This window comes from Spea bombifrons, chromosome 7, assembly GCF_027358695.1.
Source record: "Spea bombifrons isolate aSpeBom1 chromosome 7, aSpeBom1.2.pri, whole genome shotgun sequence".
Taxonomy (NCBI): Eukaryota; Metazoa; Chordata; class Amphibia; order Anura; family Pelobatidae; genus Spea; species Spea bombifrons.
Window position 1 is genome coordinate 46,462,501 of NC_071093.1, and position 18,014 is coordinate 46,480,514.

An 18,014-nucleotide genomic window follows, 5' to 3' on the forward strand; every position below is an offset into this window, starting at 1 on the left:
ATTTAAAGGGACCTCATGACGTTCTAAGCGTGTAAAGCGTGTAATATGGAATGTCAGTCCGTCCTCCAATAAATACCCTTCCATGGGGTACAATAATGGGATGCTCTGTGCCCCAGGCCGATGACCATTCCATGTACCCCCAGATGTCCCCCAAATCTAGGCCTAGAAGAAACAAACAGGGCCATCTACTTCTTGTTACCCGGCTGGAGATCAGGACTGGAGTCTTTTGCCCCATGATGATTTTGTGAGGAGACTCGGAGACAGAAACTATTTAAGGGGCAATTGGCTGACTAGGGCATTAATGGCTCCATTGATTAACCCCCTTGATTCCTAGAAGGCTCTTTCCCATCTCCTCTCTCCCCGTCTCCTCTCTCCCCGTCTCCTCTCTCCCGTCTCCTCTCTCCCCGTCTCCTCTCTCCCCATCTCCTCTCTCCCCATCTCCTCTCTCCCCGTCTCCTCTCTCCCCGTCTACTCTCTCCCCGTCTCCTCTCTCCCCGTCTCCTCTCTCCCGTCTCTCTCCGGTTCCCTCTCTCCCTTCTTCCCCCATCTATGTCCTCTCTCGCTTTTCTCTCCCTCTGTATTTTTGTCTTTTATCATGAAGTAAAACAACCAAACCTCAAGGGCTTCCTTTTATTTATTGTAAGTTACAGTTGTCATTTTCCCCGGTTTGGTCGCTGGGGTCGGGTAAGACGATCAGCCGGTTGCTCATTTTGTGACTCACGCTTAGTACATGCGCAGTCTGGGATCCGTGTTCTTGGGGGTTCTAAGGGGACCGGCGCTGATCATTTTCACTTTTTCACTTTTTCTTGGAGGTTTCTTTCACGTTTGTTTTGCTGAGTTTTTCGGAATAACCACTCACCATTTGGGAGAGAAATTCTCCACCGACCTGCAGGGCCCCCGGGATAATTTCTGCGGCCACTCTCTTCAGGGTGTCCACGATGGGGGTGTACCAGGACGGGCCCTGCAGTCTGCTCTTCTCTTCCAGCAGATCGTCGATCTGAGCTTGGTACATGTCGGCGTGTCTGGTCAGGCTCTGATTCATGTACTGATTCTGTTCCTGCGCGGGGAGAATCAATCAGTGCTGTTGGGTGGGATACGGGGAACTTTGGTGGGATGGGACGAGCTGCCAGTAGTCACCATATTCACTTCCCAGTCCCCCGTCCTACTCTTACATCTTAACTCCTGTATTTACCCCTTAATATGGCTACAGTTACACTTCCCCAGGTCGTCTCCAGGTGTAGGCGCCGTGCCATCGCCCCTGTGCCATCCCCGGTACCTGGTGGAGCTACAAGTTATGCTTACCCTGCTCTTCTCCGAGATGATGCGTTCCAGCTGCATCTTCCTCAGCATACTCTCCTTCTCCATCTTCTCCATCAGCTGTTGCAGATTCTCATGTATTGTCCTAATTTCGGCCTCATTCTTCTGCTTCACCTGAGACTCCATCTCCTCCTTCACCTTCCTTTCCATGTCCTCGGCTTTCATCTTGGTTTTCTCAGCTGACGGACAAGAGGGGGCAATGTCAATAAAATATCTACAGAGATGATGTCACCTTGTTATTGTTTTCTTATTGCAGAAACTGCTAATTCCCTTTATTTATGTATCGTTTTTGTTTGAGAGGCTCTGGGTTCATACGAGGCCGACTGGAGGTTAATGGTTCGGGATGGGACATTCTATGAGGTTTGAGAAACGAACGGGTTGCTGACCTTCCAGCTCTTTCTCCTTCTCCGTCAAGACGTTGTCACTTTGCAGGATTGTGACTCCGATCACTTCCTTGGATTTGAGGTATTCCTGAAGAACTTGTTTTTCCTGTAAAAAAAAATGTAAAATATAAATATATTCTACTTCACGCTTATTACCCGAGGACCCACCAAGTGCCTCTGACTACCAGCGGAAGACTACAACAGGCATCATGAGGGTTATTTATGTCAAAGGAGGAGGAACGTTAGAAGAAGAGTCCATATCCTAAAACTAGTGGGACAGAGGCGTCCGGTTTTGGTGGTTTTAGATTTTTTTTTTTTCACTGAAATCTTCAGATATTCCAACACTGATACCCCTTTGAACCCACATAACCCTCTCTCTGCCGAATCACTTCACCTGGACGCCTTTGTTCGGCTCTTTGTTGTACTCGTCTTCAATTCGTTTCATTTCATCGGCGAATGTCTGGTGGCCCCCGGGCACCGTGTACGTTCCTTGTTCCAAAGCTTTCTCGAAGTCTCCTGCGAGCTTCTTAATCAGAGCCTCGCAGCGGTTACGAGACTCGGCCTCGTTCGTCTTCAGAAATTCCTTTTTCTTCTCTTGTAGAATCTCCTGGTAGGAAAAACGCACAAAACATTTGTTTTACAGAAAAAAATAACCTATATAACCACTCCTATTTTGGATAATATCCGAAACTCACTGCGAGTTCTTTCTGAAACAGTTGGTCCTTGTCCTTGAAGGACTTCTTCATAAACATCTGCAGAGCTTCCTTCTCGCATTGCCCGCTCAGCTCCATAAACGTCTCCATGGTCTCGGTTGGAAAGTCCACTCTCTCCTTGATCTTGTCCTCGTAGTGCTGCGCGGCTTCCTTCACGGCTGCCTTGTTTTCTATCTCGGACACGCTCATCACCGCGTTCTCCATGCACACCATGTTTGAAGAATTTATGGTTTCAGTGTAGGTTTTCGCCAATGAACCCAGATCTAAAAATGAAACGATTTAGTCTCCATAACGATGGATAAACAACCCCCACCCCCACCCCTACCCCTCCATGAACATTTGTTGTTTTATGAATTACATTTGGATACAACATTCCAATCCCATCCACAATGACCACTAAGGATGTTGGGACATAACACAATAAATGATTTGGGCACTAGAAAGGACGACCTCTACGCCCTCTACTATTTGTAAGAGGTGGAAAGAGGTTTGATATTGGCGGCTTCGTGCGACACTTACATTTTCCTGTGATTGGGTGGATTTCATCCAAACATTTCACTCCAGCCTCATTATATATATATCTACAGAACGCCTCAGACTGACGCACAAAGCGAGGGTTCAGCTGCTTGTCCGTCACGGTCTCCATGTTCTGGAGGACAGAGACCTCGGCCGAAGGGCGTTCAAAAGTAAAGCACTTCCGAGCTCTGAAATACATGCGCAGGCAATTCTTGCGCTGATTCATGTCTTGAATCTTAAGGGTCTTTTCAGCTTTTGTGAGAAGAAGAAAAAAAAAAACCAGATCTGATTAATAATATTTCATTTTATCGTTCAGCATTTGGGATTTTCTGGTGAAGGAACCTCTAGCGTAATTTGTGCGGGGCAGCTCCACGTCCCTCAACTGTTAATCACGTTAATTGTTTGATAATTTAATTGAGCTTAATTTTTTATTTTTTTTTACATTCTAATTCTACTTCTGGAAAAGTTATTGTAGGTGGAGCTTGTGGCCCCGTCGCATGGATCGGTCGCATCTGACAATGGGTGAGGCCACCAGCCTGCCAGCCGTCCAAGATCCCTGACTGTCTCCACATCAAACATGGCTGTAAGATGGATGGTCCTGGAGGCCACTTGGGTAAAACATGTCTGAGGTCCCCTTGGCTAATACAGTGGGGGCTCGTGACACGTGGGACAAGGCCTGTAGCTGACTTACGGTACTTCGGTTTTAGGGCGTTCTCCAGGTACTCGTCCTCGGTGATGGCTTCTCCTTCTAATTCCAGCTTCAAGCTAAAGTCCCTCACGGCCCAGATAAAGGTGGGAAAGTGTCTGGATAACTCGGCCTCCTCGTCGTCGTTCTCTTCGGACTTCACTTTGATTAATTCGGTAATTTGCTTAACAAATCTGGGGATGAAGACTAAGGAAACGAGGCAGGGACTGCAGAGCTGAATGACTGGAAATCCATTCCACGTTTGGAAATTGTGGTTTTCTGGACCAGTGCGGTGGAACTTGGTGGACTTTTCTTTTTACAACCTTTTGTTTTTATAAGAATTCTAATGACTCGCGGAAAATCCTTTCATTCTAGATCAAAAATTCCAATATATAAAGGGCTGAGGGATCTCCTGGGGCTCCAAGAAACTTAGAAAGTGCCGGCAGATAAGAGCCGTTGGTCCTATCGAGTCTTCCTACTAACTAGAGGCTTAGATTCTCTCACTGGATTAACCCCTTCTAGCTTTGTGGTTAATTACTTTAACGATGAGTGAGAACCAAAGGCCATTTTGACCCAACTCTGTTCTTGGTGTCTCTAATCTCTCAGAGCTCTGGGCAAAATACCCCAGAGGGTTTTTATTACAAACTGTTCGATGGGTCAAAGGATACTGCAGCTTTTCTATAGCGTCCTGGTTAATGGTCCCGAGGCTGTTATAGACCAAGGTGCTGCTGAGGAGTACGGCCAGGCTGAAGATCTGGATGTCATTCTTTGAGTCGCCCTACAAGATAACATTAAAAAAAACCATTCATCCTCTGCCTGTTACTAGCTAGGTCTAATGACCGGTGCAGGACTCTGAGGTCTGAGGTGGTCTGTTCCAGACAGTTACTCACAAGAGCTTCAGAAGAATAAAAAATCCCACAAGGGGTTTTGGGGAGTCGAGGCAACAATCACTGTCCTAGAGGTCCCCCGACTCACCTTCTCCACATCTCCAAGACCTTCCGTGTCCAGCAGAACCAGCGTGTGGTCTTTTTTAGTGGGGTGCGGGATGCACCACATCCAGATGCCTTTGGTCATAGACTGGACGGTGTTACCCAGAGCAAACCCTGCGGACGGAAAATATCAAATTCACAGACATCCCGGTAACTACCCCTAAAGAGACCGGCATACGACCCTCTCACCATTCTGGACGCCCACCAACTTGTTCATGAGATAGGACTTCCCCGTCCGGTACAAGCCGACGATTGCCACCACCACCACGGGCTGGGTGATGGCGGACAGGATCTTCAGGGCGTCGGGATTCACGCGGAGCTTCTCCTCCGGACTGTTTTCAATCAGACACAAAGGAGCCTTCATTCTGATGCTGGAGTCCATTCTTATCTCGGCTGCAAATAAATAGCTCCAGGATCAGAGTCCACTTGTTCCTCCCCAGCTGGTATTAAAGCATCGGGGGTATTATTCGCCCAAACCTTTCCAAGACACGTACCATTCATTTGCCTTATCACTATTTTTGCCGGGAACACTTGATTGTCATGTGACACAAAGGGAGGCACTGACTGTTGCCATGGAAACGGGAAATGATTATGTGTTTATTTTACATGGTGTGACTTTCAGAGGAAAGAACCATCACATAAGTTATGGCGGGTAAAGGTGATGGAAACCCTTCCACTTAAATTTAAGGGGTAGTAGAAGCATTATTATTAATTATTATTATTAATTATTATTAAACGCTCATCCACAGCCCCCAGCGGCCAGAAGGCCTGTTTATCCCTCAGAAATCTCATGGTGCTGCCACAACCACACGGGATTCTGGGTAGGCGCATGCAAATAAGGTTAATAATTAGAGGCAAGAACCAAATGCCTGACCTGCTGAGATTTATCAATTAATGCTTTACCTACATAGAACAGAGGGGAGGGCTGGCCCCCGGGGGCCACATGTACAGCCAGGCGGCCCATCGTTCTGCCCTGCTACACATATTTACACAATCACACTTACACACACATACTCACACTAACACACGCATACTCACACTAATACATGCTTACACACTTATACATACACATCAATGCTAACACACACATACTGACATTCCCTCCCGCTACCACTTCTGCAGGGAGGCTGTTCCTCTTATCTACCACCCTCTCAGTAATGTATGTATTTATGACTCCGTCCCAGCCTCTCTCTCCTCTCCCCTCCCCCATTTCTCTTCCCCTCATCGTCTCTTTTCTCTGTCCCAAGCTGAACACATCGAGATCCCTTTCCTGATCATTTTTATCCAGTGAACCGTTCCCTCACTGTATTTCCCTTTACCACCCCTGCTGGAAGGCTGATCCACTTATCTACCACCCTCTCAGTAAAGTAACATTTCCTTAAATTCTGTCTAAGCCTCTATTTTTTTAAATTTGTTTATTTTTGGGGGGGGTGACAAGAAGCGACATAAAAATACAGAAAACACGGCAGCGACTCTGCCCGGGGGGGGGGCGCAAAGAAAAAGAGAAGCGGAATATTGAAAGTGCAGAGAAGACGTGAAGGGTTAAAGCGGGGATTTCCTGAGGTTCTCACCCGTGTAGTAAAGTCCCGTCACCCGTTGGCGTGCTCCGCTCTGTAGCTCCGCTCCGTAGCCCCGCTCTTTAGCCCCGCTCCGTAGCTCCGGGGTAACCGTGAGTGTGAGGACAGAGCCGGCCCAGCCTCTAAAAGCGATTACTGAAGCGACTCAAAAAGAAACTAAAAGTAAAAGAATCCGCAGCCGGCCGGCGGGGGCCAAGCACTCGCTTTTTAACCCATTAGTGGAGCCGCACTGTCCCGTTTCTCAGCGTTTATAGAAACCGCGGCCCCGCGCTGTAAATAAAATGAACTTCGGCGGCTCGATTATCACCGATTCTTATAACTCTGAAACCCACAACCTGCTGGCTGATCGGCCCCCACCGGCCCCCCTCTGTAACGACTCAAACCTTAATCAGTCGTTGCGCCGTATGTCTATCCCGCGCATGTTTAATCTTCTCACTGTATTACCCTCTACCACCTGTGCTGGGAGGCTGTTCCACTTATCTACCACATTCGGCCTCCAATCCTCTAGTGTTAGAATCCGGTCTCTTGTTGTAACTTTTCTCCTGTCCTTTGGTAGACCCCGTTATGTATTTAAATATCTCTCTCCCACCCTCCATCTTTCTTTTCTCTCCCCCTTTTACTTCACCGCCCCACCCCATCTCTTCTCCCTCCCCCCACCCGGACGTATTGAGACCCCTCCGTCTCTCCTGATTGTTTTTATGCCATGAACCGTTCCCCCGCTCTGGGGAAGGGGATGGGATCTCCAGCACTGTACCCACTACTCTAGGTGAGGTTCCACCAAAGATCTGTAAAGGGGCACAAATGCCCCTCGCTGTACATCGTGCACGGGGGCCGGGGGCTTTTATGTGAATGGGGGGGGGGATCTTCATTGGTGGAATAAGAAGTGAAACGCAGAGACGCTCGCCGAGACTTCGTGGAAAAGGCGATTTTAATAAAAGTATCAAAAGAGACATTTTCAGAAAAACGACATAAAAATGGAATAACCCAGAAAGCAGCATCAACCAAAAGCAGAGAGAGAGGCCCCCGGGGGCCGGCTGGGTACCGAGACATGCGCTCTGCATCTCCCGTCTCGTAAAGAGACCGCGGCAGCTCATTAAATAATTCTAAAAGCCGCTCGTTTCCCTCGAAATGACCCCAAAAGTAAAAAAATATTTAAAATAAAAGATTTCCCGGATTTCCTGTTTCTGCCGAGAGCCAATGAGACGCCGCGGGACGCCATTATTAACCAATCCGTGCCGGGAGAACGGGGCCCCCGCCCGACGCCTAATTCCTCTTGCGCTTGCTTTTGGGCCTCCGGGGCCCCGGTCCGAGGCCGGCGAGGCGCTTGCCGTTGAGCAGGAGGAGAGCGGCGTTCAGGACATACGTGGTGACGCAGATCACGCAGAAATCCTCCAACACGTAGAACAGGATGTAGGCGAGATAGAGGGAGCCGGCGATGGACACCAACGAGGTCACCAGCAGCGTGACGGCCGCAGCCACCGACGACGAGAATCCTAACGGAAAGAGAGAGATTAGAGGGCTGCGCGCATCACCGGCGGCCACATCTCCCAGCATGCACTCCGGCCAAAGCCAGGAAACAGGAAGGGCTTCCGCTGGTGCCCGAAGTGCCACCCGCTCAGCGCTCTATGGGGGCCGGGAGTCTCTCACCCGATCCACGCGCAGTCAGCCCACGGACACTCTACGGGACGCACTCACCCGATACACGCGCGGACAGCGCACGGACACTCTATGGGACGCACTCACCCAATACACGCGCAGTCAGCCCACGGACACTCTACGGGACGCACTCATCCGATACATGCACGGACACTCTATGGGACACTCTCACCCGATACACGCGCGGACAGCGCACGGACACTCTATGGGACGCACTCACCCGATACACGTGCGGACACTCTATGGGACGCTCTCACCCGATCCACGCACAGTCAGCCCACGGACATTCTATGGGACACTCACCCGATACACGCGTGAACAGAGCACGGACACACTATGGGACGCTCTGACCCGATACACGCGCAGTCAGCCCACGGACATTCTATGGGACACTCTCACCCGATACACGCGTGAACAGAGCACGGACACTATGGGACGCTCTGACCCAATACACGCGCAGTCAGCCCACGGACATTCTATGGGACACTCTCACCCGATACATGCGTGAACAGAGCACGGACACTCTATGGGACGCTCTCACCCGAACCACGTGCAGTCAGCCCACGGACATTCTATGGGACACTCACCCGATACACGCGTGAACAGAGCATGGACACACTATGGGACGCTCTGACCCGATACACCCGCAGTCAGCCCACGGACATTCTATGGGACGCTCTCACCCGATACACGCGCAGTAAGCGCACGGACATTCTATGGGACGCTCTCACCCGATACACGCGCAGTAAGCGCACGGACACTCTACGGGACACTCTCACCCGATACACGCGCAGTCAGCCCACGGACGCTCTATGGGACGCTCTCACCCGATCCAAGCGCAGTCAGCCCACGAACGCTCTATGGGACGCTCTCACCCGATCCACGCGCAGTCAGCCCACGAACGCTCTATGGGACGCTCTCACCCGATCCAAGCGCAGTCAGCCCACGGACATTCTATGGGACGCACTCACCCGATACACGTGCAGTCAGCCCACGGACACTCTACGGGACGGTGTGCATCAGGATTTTAAATGTCGCGCCCCTGGCTTCTTACCCAACACGATCTGCAGGACATAAAACAGGATCCCAAACACGCTGTTCGGCTGATTCATCAAACTCTGGGGCCCCAGGAGCTTCTCCACCAATCCAAAGCCGCGGCCCCACCTGAAACAAAGCAGAGGCGTCCAATCAATGCAGGGAAGGGGGGCAAAGTCCGGTGGGAAACCCTCCAGAGCAAACAATATTAACTGAAGCCAGCGGGGGCCGCACAGCACCCTCAGCCGGCCCCCCGAGAGAGACGGGAGGTTTCTGACAGCCGAATGACAATAACTGAACAGCAATATCTGGCATTAGCCCGGGGGCCACAACCAGTTTCTACCCCCCCCAGTGCACAGCCCCTCCCCAACAGCTGGCCAATCAGACTCTGCCAACTCTCCAATCTATGACCCCCCACGACCCCAGTAACCAGGCCAACCACTGACCAGCAACTCACTGGGAACACACCGGCAGTTATTGTGGGGGGTTATTCAGGGGTATTGGGGGGCAGCAGGGGGCCTCCCCAGGACTTATCGGGGTAACAGGGCACCCCACACGCCATGCTGTGTTTGGCAAAGGAGACCCACAAAATGTGGTTTGGGTGCAGCGGAGGGTCCCTGAACCCACAGGCAGATCGGCCCCCAGCGGCCCTCATCTAGCCTCTAAAGAACCTTTATCGGCAGTTGGTGTCGTCTTAGATTCAGGACCCGTATGTCTATCCCGTGCATGTTTAATCCCCTCACTGTATTACCCTCTACCACTTCTGCTGGGAGGCTGTTCCACTTATCTACCCCCCTCTCTGTAAAGTAAGAGTTTCTTCCATCCCATCTCTGACCCTGTAGTGTTAGATTCCGTCTACTTAGAATTTAAGGTTTCTCGTTAACCCATTCGGTGCCAGCACCCGCTTTAACCCGTGCTCAGCCGGCTCACCTGGATGTGAAGACCTTGGAGCAGCTGATGGAGGGGTTGATGTCGCACAGCGCCGTGTAGCCGGCGTCCCTCTCCTTAGAGGTCTCCACATGGTAAGCGTACACCGACAGAGCGATGCCCACCGTGCACAACAGCAGCCGAGCGGCGACCCCCCAGCCCGGACCAGCCATCAGAAGCACACGTCGGCACCCACCGGAGACTGCTGTCCGTCGCTGTCCTGCCGCCGGCCCATTGGCTTACGGGGCGGGGCCTGCGCGCGGAGGCTGCTGGGAGCTGTAGTTTTATTCGGATCTGGTGCTGAGGCTGGCCACGTGGCCAGAAATAAAGCCTCAAAGCACACCCTGCATGGGGCAAAACTCATTAACACTGGTGGGGGTATCCGGAAGAGGGGGTATCTGCGGTAGGCAGTGGGGTAATTACCCTGCTGTCCTGATCGCCTGTAACTAACTACACCACGCTAATCCCAGCGCCCCATACATTGTGCGCTGAGGACGTCCCCCCATAGGGCGTTCCCACAATGAACATGGCCCCCCGGTATCAGGTGATATATTGGCATGGAACACGTGAACGTGGCCCCCGGTATCGGGTGATATATTGGCATGGAACACGTGAACACGGCCCCCGGTATCAGGTGTTATATTGGCGTGTAACACGTGAACGTGGCCCCCGGTATCAGGTGTTATATTGGCGTGTAACACGTGAACGTGGCCCCCAGTATCAGGCTTCTTACTAGTATGTAACATGTGGTCCCCGCTATCAAGATTCATATTAGTGTGTAACATGTGAACGCGACCCCGGTATCAGGATTCATATTAGCGTGTAACATGTGAACGCGACCCCGGTATCAGGATTCATATTAGCGTGTAACATGTGAACACGACCCCGGTATCAGGATTCATATTAGCGTGTAACATGTGAACGCGACCCCGGTATCAGGATTCATATTAGCGTGTAACATGTGAACGCGACCCCCGGTATCAGGATTCATATTAGTGTGTAACATGTGAACGCGACCCCGGTATCAGGATTCATATTAGCGTGTAACATGTGAACGCGACCCCGGTATCAGGATTCATATTAGCGTGTAACATGTGAACGCGACCCCCGGTATCAGGATTCATATTAGTGTGTAACATGTGTACACTACCCCGGTATCAGGATTCATATTAGCGTGTAACATGTGAACGCGACCCCGGTATCAGGATTCATATTAGCGTGTAACATGTGAACACGACCCCGGTATCAGGATTCATATTAGCGTGTAACATGTGAACGCGACCCCGGTATCAGGATTCATATTAGCGTGTAACATGTGAACGCGACCCCCGGTATCAGGATTCATATTAGTGTGTAACATGTGAACGCGACCCCGGTATCAGGATTCATATTAGCGTGTAACATGTGAACGCGACCCCGGTATCAGGATTCATATTAGCGTGTAACATGTGAACGCGACCCCCGGTATCAGGATTCATATTAGTGTGTAACATGTGTACACTACCCCGGTATCAGGATTCATATTAGCGTGTAACATGTGAACGCGACCCCGGTATCAGGATTCATATTAGCGTGTAACATATGAACGCGACCCCAGTATCAGGATTCATATTAGCGTGTAACATGTGAACGCGACCCCGGTATCAGCTTTTTGGGGGGCTGGTGGCGGGGGAGGCACGTGGCTCCGGCCAGATCAGGTAGGAATCCTAATGTTTTGTCCATTTTAAGGATTTCTGTGTATTGCTGCAGCTCTTGTGGTTTTGGCCACGGACGGACGGCCGCCCCCCCCACCGCTACTCAGCACAAACCCCCTCCCCCGCCACAGGTTACTCCGCACACCGTAAATAAATAGAATTTTATTTATTGGAATACAAAATTGCACCGTTTGGCCCCCAGTGCTGCCCCCTGCAGGCAGAACACGCAATAAAAACGCAGAGAGAACTGGCATGTTCAAAGAGCGCATAGGATGCAACGCCACAGACAGGAGGGGCAGAACACGCCAAGCACCCGGCCAGGAGCGGCAGAACACGCCAAGCGCCCGTCCGGGAGCGGCAGAACACGCCAAGAGGATTGTGAGCGTGCAGCACGCACAGAGCACGGATGGCACAGTACAGACGCGGAGCTGGAAGCCGCTGTATCTGCAGAGCATGCAAGTCCTTGATAGCGGATACGGAATATTTTACACGCAGTCACGGGACGGCCCTGGCCACATTAACCTGAAGGCTGGGAGCCCACGTAACCACGTCTACGGGATGCAGAGCTGACATCCGGGGTCCGTGTCTTACAGCGCATGCATACATAAATGTCTACATTTCACATATCTGCCCCGAGGCGGGCGAGCCGTCCCGGCCACAGCGAGGAGGCGTCCGGCCAAGAGGTCCGTGGCTGTGCTTGGCGAGACCCTTCAGGTGTCCTGCAAATCGGGGATGTCAGACAGGATCATGGGAGACCCCAGCTGCAGGTCCTCCTGCAGAGAAGCCATGTCCGCCGGGTTCATCCGGTGAACCTCCAGCCAATCTGCCAACAGCGAAGCCGAGAGAGGAGCGGAGTCCACCAGGCTGCGGAGCAAAAGAGAAACCGCTTTTACACGGAGCCACGCAGAAGGCCATTTCTGACCGGCAGCACAATGTCAGGCGGCAACACGGAAAGCTCACACTGACCAGGAGCGGGCAACATTAAACCGAGCTTCATCTTGGCAACGGGACAAGGAGTGACCCCCGGCCTCTGCCAGGGGCCGCTGCGTACCTCTCGCGGGTCTCGGCCGCCATTTCAAAGGACTGGTTCAGGAATTCCTCGAGGTCGAAGCCCACTCCGTAACCAGCTCCGCTGCCTTTGGGGGTGACGGAGAAGACGGGCGGGAGAAGGTCCTCCACCTGGAAAAATCACGAGATGACTCAGAACCCGAATGATCACGAGACCCGCCAACCCGCGTCTCGCTCATAGGAGGAAGGATAGAGAGATATATATATATATACACAACCCGCGTCTCGCTCATAGGAGGAAGGATAGAGATATATATATATATATACACACCGTATTGGCCCGTATATAGGCCGCACCCTAAAAGTTTGGTGCTTTTTTAAAGAAAAAGTTTTTTTCTTTAAAAAAGCACCAAAAAAACATGCTGCCACTCTGTCCCCCCCCCCGAGATATGCTACCACTGTCCTCCTCTGCCCCCCCCCCCCGTGCCGGCACCGGAAGTTGTATACGCGTATTGCGTAGATGTCCCCCGCCGGCCCCACAAGACACCCGGGAGTCTGCTCCGGTAAGTCCGGGGGGGGGGCAGAGGTAAAACGTATCGTGTGGACGGTCCGCACAATGCGCTTAGACAACCTCCCGTGCCGGCGAACCCCCCCCCCCCCGGTGGGAAGTGCTGGCAGGGGAGGCTGTCTGAGCGTATCGGGGAGTAGGATGCAGGTCCCCTGCACCGCTGCGGGGGATCTGTATCCTAACCCCGCTGCCTGCCCGGCGCCCGGGACTGCATGTCCTAGACCCCGAATACAGGCTGCACCCCCACTTTAAAGACTTAAAGTGGGGGAAAAAAGTGCGGCCTATATTCGAGCCAATACGGTATATATACACACACACACACACACATATATATATATATATATATATATATATATATACACACACGTATATATACACACACATACACACACACACACACACATATATATATATATATATATATATATACACACGTATATATACACACACACATACATACATACACACACACATACATACATACATACATACATACATATACACACACGCGCGACTGCCCTCCATCGCCGCACCCACCGCACTAACCTGGGACTTGGAGAGCTGCTGCGTAACCTGATTGATGTCTGGAGACGTGGAGTCGGAGGGGTCGGCAGCGGTGAATGCAGACGGTCGGAGTGGGGTCACGCTGCAGGTCTTGCGTTCCTCCTGAGGTGGTCCGTTTGCCCCGCTGGGATACGCCGGTCCAGGTGCTTCTTGTTCCAGGCTGGAGGGGTTGCGGAGGAAAAGCGAAGGGTCCACAGCCAAAGCTTCTCTCTTGCTGCTGCTGCTGCCCACGTCCGGGGCGCGCCAGGCGTCTTGCGAGCATCTGGCCCAGGCTGGGTCGATCCTCGGAGGGACAGGAAAATTACTTTGCAAGACATGCCCCCCGCCAATAAACTTGACGTCGGCAGGCAGCTGGGCAGCTATCGCCGTGGGCTTCACGTGGGGGGCCAGCACCATTGGAGTGATCTGGAATCCTGCAGATGCTGGAGGGACGTAATGCACCAGGCTGGGGTTCAAGCACGTGGGCATGAACTGTATGCCGGGTCCCACTGCGGGGGTGGGGATTGTCCCGTTCTGCCTGCCCCCAACCTCAGAAAGCGGGTTGATGTTGGCCACTCCGTAGACCGGCTGGGCAAGCGGCCGGGGTACCTGGCAGACGTCGGCAGCTTGCACCGGGCATGGCGCGTGTTTTTGATTGACAGGAGGAGGGAGCGGCTGCTGCTGCGTCTGGTCAATCATCCGAGTCCATCTCTCCAGCAGGTTCTTGTCGTTCTCGCTGAGCACCAGACCCCCAAAACCCTCCGACTTCTTTACCTCCCGGCGCTCCTTCTCTTTCTGCTTCTTTTCCCTCTCCCTGGCGCGCTCCTGGCGTCTCCTGCGCTTCTCCTCGCGCTCTCGCTGGCGCTCCTGGGCAGTTATCGGCTTCTTCATGTCAGGAGCCTCAGGGACAGAACTCGGTGCATCTGCGAGGAAGAGAGCGGGAAGCAAACAAGCGATCATTAAAGATGATTCAACGAGGACCTAACCCGGGACCCAAAGTCACCCCAAAAAATGTCCACACCGTGTCATTTAAAGGGCATTTAGAGCCGTGGACCACTTGTCCAGCGTACATGCCTTTCTCGAGTCTCCTCTCCCTCACCTCCTTCTCTCTCTCGCTATGAGACACCTCTAGAGCATCGTCCTCACTCGCTTACCTTTGCACTTGTTCCGCAGAGCGGACTTCATTAGGGCAGCCTTCAGGGCCGCCTTGGTATCATCCGATATAGCTCCTTCCCTCTTTGGCACAGGCTCTGGATCCACCTTGACCACTGGTGCCTCCTCCTTGACCTCCTGGTTTCCTGGCTGTGGCTCGGGCTCGGCGCTTTCCACCGGCGAGGTCAAATCAATGGTCTCCGGCTTGAGTTGAACCCTTGGAGAATCCATCGGGAAATCTGCTCTTTCCCTGGCAGAGTTGGCACTAGGCATATCCACATCCAGCGCATGAGGAGGAGGTGGGAGCGGTGGCGACTGGAAGTCATCTTGCCGGATAACCCCTTCACCTACCGGCCCTTCCACGGCTGGCGTCAGCGCAGGTTTAAAGCTGATCTGCCGTCGGATACCCTCTCTCCTGCGGTGAAAACCGTCTATTTCGGCCACAATGGCTTCCTTGATCTGCTCCTTGGTGAGAACCAACTTATCGAAACCAAAGTCAAAGGCCGGCACGCATTCCGGCTCGTCGTCCGGGTCGTGGTACTTGGACAGGAAAGGATGGCGAAGGGCTTCTCGCACAGAGATTCGTTCCCGCGGGTCGAAGCGTAGCATTTTGGACAGAAGATCCAAGGCCTTGCGGTCTCCCTGCGGGAAGAGACTGCTCCAAGGCACTGGCTGGCGAGACGGCAGACTCTGGATGTAAGCCCTGACTCTCTCCGCCCCGATGGCCCGGATCACCTGACTCGAAGGGGTACCCAGCACGGTCATGATAAGCTGCAGCTGATGAATGTAGTTCTTCCCAGGAAACAGCTGCCGTCGCCCCAACATCTCAGCAAAGATGCAGCCGACGGACCACATGTCGATGGCCTGCGTGTACTCGTGGAGCGACAGCATGAGCTCCGGGGCGCGGTACCAGCGGGTGGCCACGTACTCCGTCATGAAGTACTTGTACTCGTCAGGCTTGGTGCAGAGTCCCCGCGCCATCCCAAAGTCCCCAATCTTCAGCTCGCAGTTCTCGTTGATAAGAAGGTTGCTGGGTTTGAGGTCTCGGTGAAGGACGTTGGCAGAGTGGATGTACTTCAGTCCGCGCAGGAGCTGGTACAGAAAGTAACGGGCGTGCTCCAGCGTGAGCGGCTGCGACGAGTGGATGATCTGGTGCAAGTCGCTCTCCATGAGGTCCAACACCACGTACCTGCGAAGGAAGAAGAGAGCAGCGGTCTGACAAGAGAGCGCACCTTCATACGAGGCAGCGGTCTGACAAGAGAGCGCACCTTCATACGAGGCAGCGGTCTGACAAGAGAGCGCACCTTCATACGAGGCAGCGGTCTGACAAGAGAGCGCACCTTCATATGAGGCAGCGGTCTGACAGGAGAGCGCACCTTCATACGAGGCAGCGGTCTGACAAGAGAGCGCACCTTCATACGAGGCAGTGGTCTGACAGGAGAGCGCACCTTCATACGAGGCAGTGGTCTGACAGGAGAGCGCACCTTCATACGAGGCAGCGGTCTGACAGGAGAGCGCACCTTCATACGAGGCAGCGGTCTGACAGGAGAGCGCACCTTCATACGAGGCAGCGGTCTGACAGGAGAGCGCACCTTCATACGAGGCAGCGGTCTGACAGGAGAGCACACCTTCATACGAGGCAGCGGTCTGACAGGAGAGCGCACCTTCATACGAGGCAGCGGTCTGACAGGAGAGCGCACCTTCATACGAGGCAGCGGTCTGACAAGAGAGCGCACCTTCACACGAGGCAGCGGTCTAATAAAAGGGTCCCCTGGACTCGTGTCTCACCTCCAATAATACTCGGAAAAGGCCCAAAGTTTACCAATAATGACTAATTTCAGCTGAATTGTAGAAGCATCTGCAGTCGCAGGAAGTGCTCGAGACAGCGAGCGCAACGTTAATTTGCTTCCCCTTATGTGCTGGACGCCTACCGCGGACAGCTTTTCATCGTGCCTACAAATAATATCTCCATATTCCCCCTACACAGGACACAGAAAGCTCCCACACAAAGCAACGACAACGCACAGCGGAGTCACGCGATTAAAGCTCCCCCCGGAAACCCGCCGCCCGCTGAACGAGCCGCCGAGGCCGTCGGCCGGAGACTTACACGGATTTAAAGTCCGCGAAGGGCAGCGACGGCTTCAGGATGTCTTTGATGGCGATGACGTTGTCGTGTTTGAAGTGTTTGAGGATCTTCAGCTCCCGCAGGGTGCGCTTGGCGTTCGTCACGACGTCGAAGGCATTGGGGATCTTCTTAATGGCGACCCTTTGCCCTGGGAATATCGGAACGGCCGTTAACATTCATTGGAGTCTCTCCAGGGGCAGATACACGGGGGGGGGCAGATACCCGGGGGGGGCAGATACACGGGGGGGGGGCAGATACACGGGGGGGGGCAGACATGTCTCACCGGTGCCTTTCCGCCGAGCCGACGACACCACGCCGTACGCTCCGGTGCCAATGGTTTCGATGATCTCGTACTCGTCGCCCACCTCGAAGTTGACGTCGAAGGATCGCTCTTTGAGGATGGCGAGGTTCTTGGCCGCGGTGGAGGAGCAGCGAGGGGGTTCTAGCTTGGTGCCAGCCGGCGCCTCCTCTTCACCCGACGGCTTTCTCGGCTCCGCCATGGCTTCCTACAACGAGATCCGGGTGACCGGCTGCCGACTGTTACCCGCCTTATAGGTTACTAATTAACATGTTTTTGCCCCAGTTAGGTTTATGAGATGCATGGGTGGGGGCTGAGCAAAATCACACGTATGTTCTAAACCCGGAACAGGTAACAGGTCAGGCAGACCCCAGGTGTGTTAATATACCCCAGGGCAGGGCAGATAGGCACCATGCAGGGGTGGGGCAGCAGGAGAGACAGACCCTGGGTGTTGGGCTGGTTTGGGGTAATGTCCTAGTTAGGGGTAGCAAGGCAGAAGGGATATGGGTAGGTCTGAAATACCCCAGAGGAGCCAGGCAGGGTTTGTAAATACCCTGGGCTAGTATCTGCCCCAGCTTATGGGGGAGTATCCCCACCCTCGCTGCTTAAGCACAGGTGAGCCAATGACCAGGTAGCTGGATCCTAGCCATGACCTGGGCTGCCATATGTCCCACCCTGCCATAGCTGGGTTTAACCCTCCCATAGCTGGGTGTAACCCTTGACCCGGAAGTGGAGCGCAGCGTCCCCTTTAAGAGCGGTTACCAGGCGGCTGACCCGCAGCTGGGGATCCCCGGATGTTCGGCGGCACGGAGGCGATGAGTGGGCGTG

At 53.2% G+C, this 18,014-nt stretch overlaps 3 protein-coding genes across 4 annotated transcripts; all 3 read right to left on the reverse strand.

Annotated features, from left to right (window-relative positions):
* Nucleotides 1–616: 616 nt before the first annotated feature.
* Nucleotides 617–6,232, reverse strand: LOC128501150 (guanylate-binding protein 1-like). Its single transcript, XM_053470526.1, has 11 exons — nucleotides 6,175–6,232; nucleotides 4,793–4,996; nucleotides 4,590–4,717; nucleotides 4,283–4,392; nucleotides 3,621–3,808; nucleotides 2,933–3,181; nucleotides 2,396–2,676; nucleotides 2,095–2,307; nucleotides 1,704–1,806; nucleotides 1,303–1,496; nucleotides 617–1,057 (listed from the first exon to the last, which is right to left on the reverse strand). The coding sequence occupies exons 2-11, from the start codon at nucleotides 4,983–4,985 to the stop codon at nucleotides 797–799; spliced, it is 1,920 nt and encodes a 639-aa protein (XP_053326501.1). The 5' UTR covers nucleotides 4,986–4,996; nucleotides 6,175–6,232; the 3' UTR covers nucleotides 617–796.
* An 858-nt stretch (nucleotides 6,233–7,090) lies between these two features.
* On the reverse strand, nucleotides 7,091–10,051 carry VKORC1 (vitamin K epoxide reductase complex subunit 1). Its single transcript, XM_053470605.1, has 3 exons — nucleotides 9,802–10,051; nucleotides 8,891–9,000; nucleotides 7,091–7,673 (listed from the first exon to the last, which is right to left on the reverse strand). Exons 1-3 carry the CDS (start codon nucleotides 9,969–9,971, stop codon nucleotides 7,444–7,446), a joined length of 510 nt encoding a protein of 169 aa, XP_053326580.1. The 5' UTR covers nucleotides 9,972–10,051; the 3' UTR covers nucleotides 7,091–7,443.
* Nucleotides 10,052–11,643: 1,592 nt separating this feature from the next.
* MAPK7 (mitogen-activated protein kinase 7) lies at nucleotides 11,644–18,000 on the reverse strand. 2 transcript variants are annotated; one of them, XM_053470511.1, is made up of 7 exons: nucleotides 17,961–18,000; nucleotides 17,172–17,394; nucleotides 16,871–17,036; nucleotides 14,766–15,952; nucleotides 13,615–14,534; nucleotides 12,544–12,671; nucleotides 11,644–12,356 (listed from the first exon to the last, which is right to left on the reverse strand). In XM_053470511.1, the coding sequence occupies exons 2-7, from the start codon at nucleotides 17,386–17,388 to the stop codon at nucleotides 12,203–12,205; spliced, it is 2,772 nt and encodes a 923-aa protein (XP_053326486.1). In that variant the 5' UTR covers nucleotides 17,389–17,394; nucleotides 17,961–18,000; the 3' UTR covers nucleotides 11,644–12,202. The 2 variants fall into 2 exon arrangements, with proteins under 2 accessions (XP_053326486.1, XP_053326485.1); XM_053470510.1 differs by having other exon boundaries at nucleotides 17,949–17,983.
* Nucleotides 18,001–18,014: the final 14 nt, after the last annotated feature.

What these genes read in the sequence shown, in the direction of transcription:
- LOC128501150 (XM_053470526.1), bottom strand. Translation starts at nt 4,985, where the DNA reads ATGGACTCCAGCATCAGAATGAAGGCTCCTTTGTGTCTGATTGAAAAC. An exon ending in GTTGGTGGGCGTCCAGAATG is followed by an intron (nt 4,718 to 4,792) that starts GTGAGAGGGTCG and finishes TTCCGTCCGCAG; the next exon opens with GGTTTGCTCTGGGTAACACC. An exon ending in AGCCGAACAAAGGCGTCCAG is followed by an intron (nt 1,807 to 2,094) that starts GTGAAGTGATTC and finishes TTTTTTTTACAG; the next exon opens with GAAAAACAAGTTCTTCAGGA.
- VKORC1 (XM_053470605.1), bottom strand. Translation starts at nt 9,971, where the DNA reads ATGGCTGGTCCGGGCTGGGGGGTCGCCGCTCGGCTGCTGTTGTGCACG. An exon ending in TCCAAGGTCTTCACATCCAG is followed by an intron (nt 9,001 to 9,801) that starts GTGAGCCGGCTG and finishes GCTTTGTTTCAG; the next exon opens with GTGGGGCCGCGGCTTTGGAT. An exon ending in TGTCCTGCAGATCGTGTTGG is followed by an intron (nt 7,674 to 8,890) that starts GTAAGAAGCCAG and finishes TCTTTCCGTTAG; the next exon opens with GATTCTCGTCGTCGGTGGCT.
- MAPK7 (XM_053470511.1), bottom strand. Translation starts at nt 17,388, where the DNA reads ATGGCGGAGCCGAGAAAGCCGTCGGGTGAAGAGGAGGCGCCGGCTGGC. An exon ending in TTCGCGGACTTTAAATCCGT is followed by an intron (nt 15,953 to 16,870) that starts GTAAGTCTCCGG and finishes CTTCCTTCGCAG; the next exon opens with GTACGTGGTGTTGGACCTCA. An exon ending in GCGGCCGAGACCCGCGAGAG is followed by an intron (nt 12,357 to 12,543) that starts GTACGCAGCGGC and finishes TTTGCTCCGCAG; the next exon opens with CCTGGTGGACTCCGCTCCTC.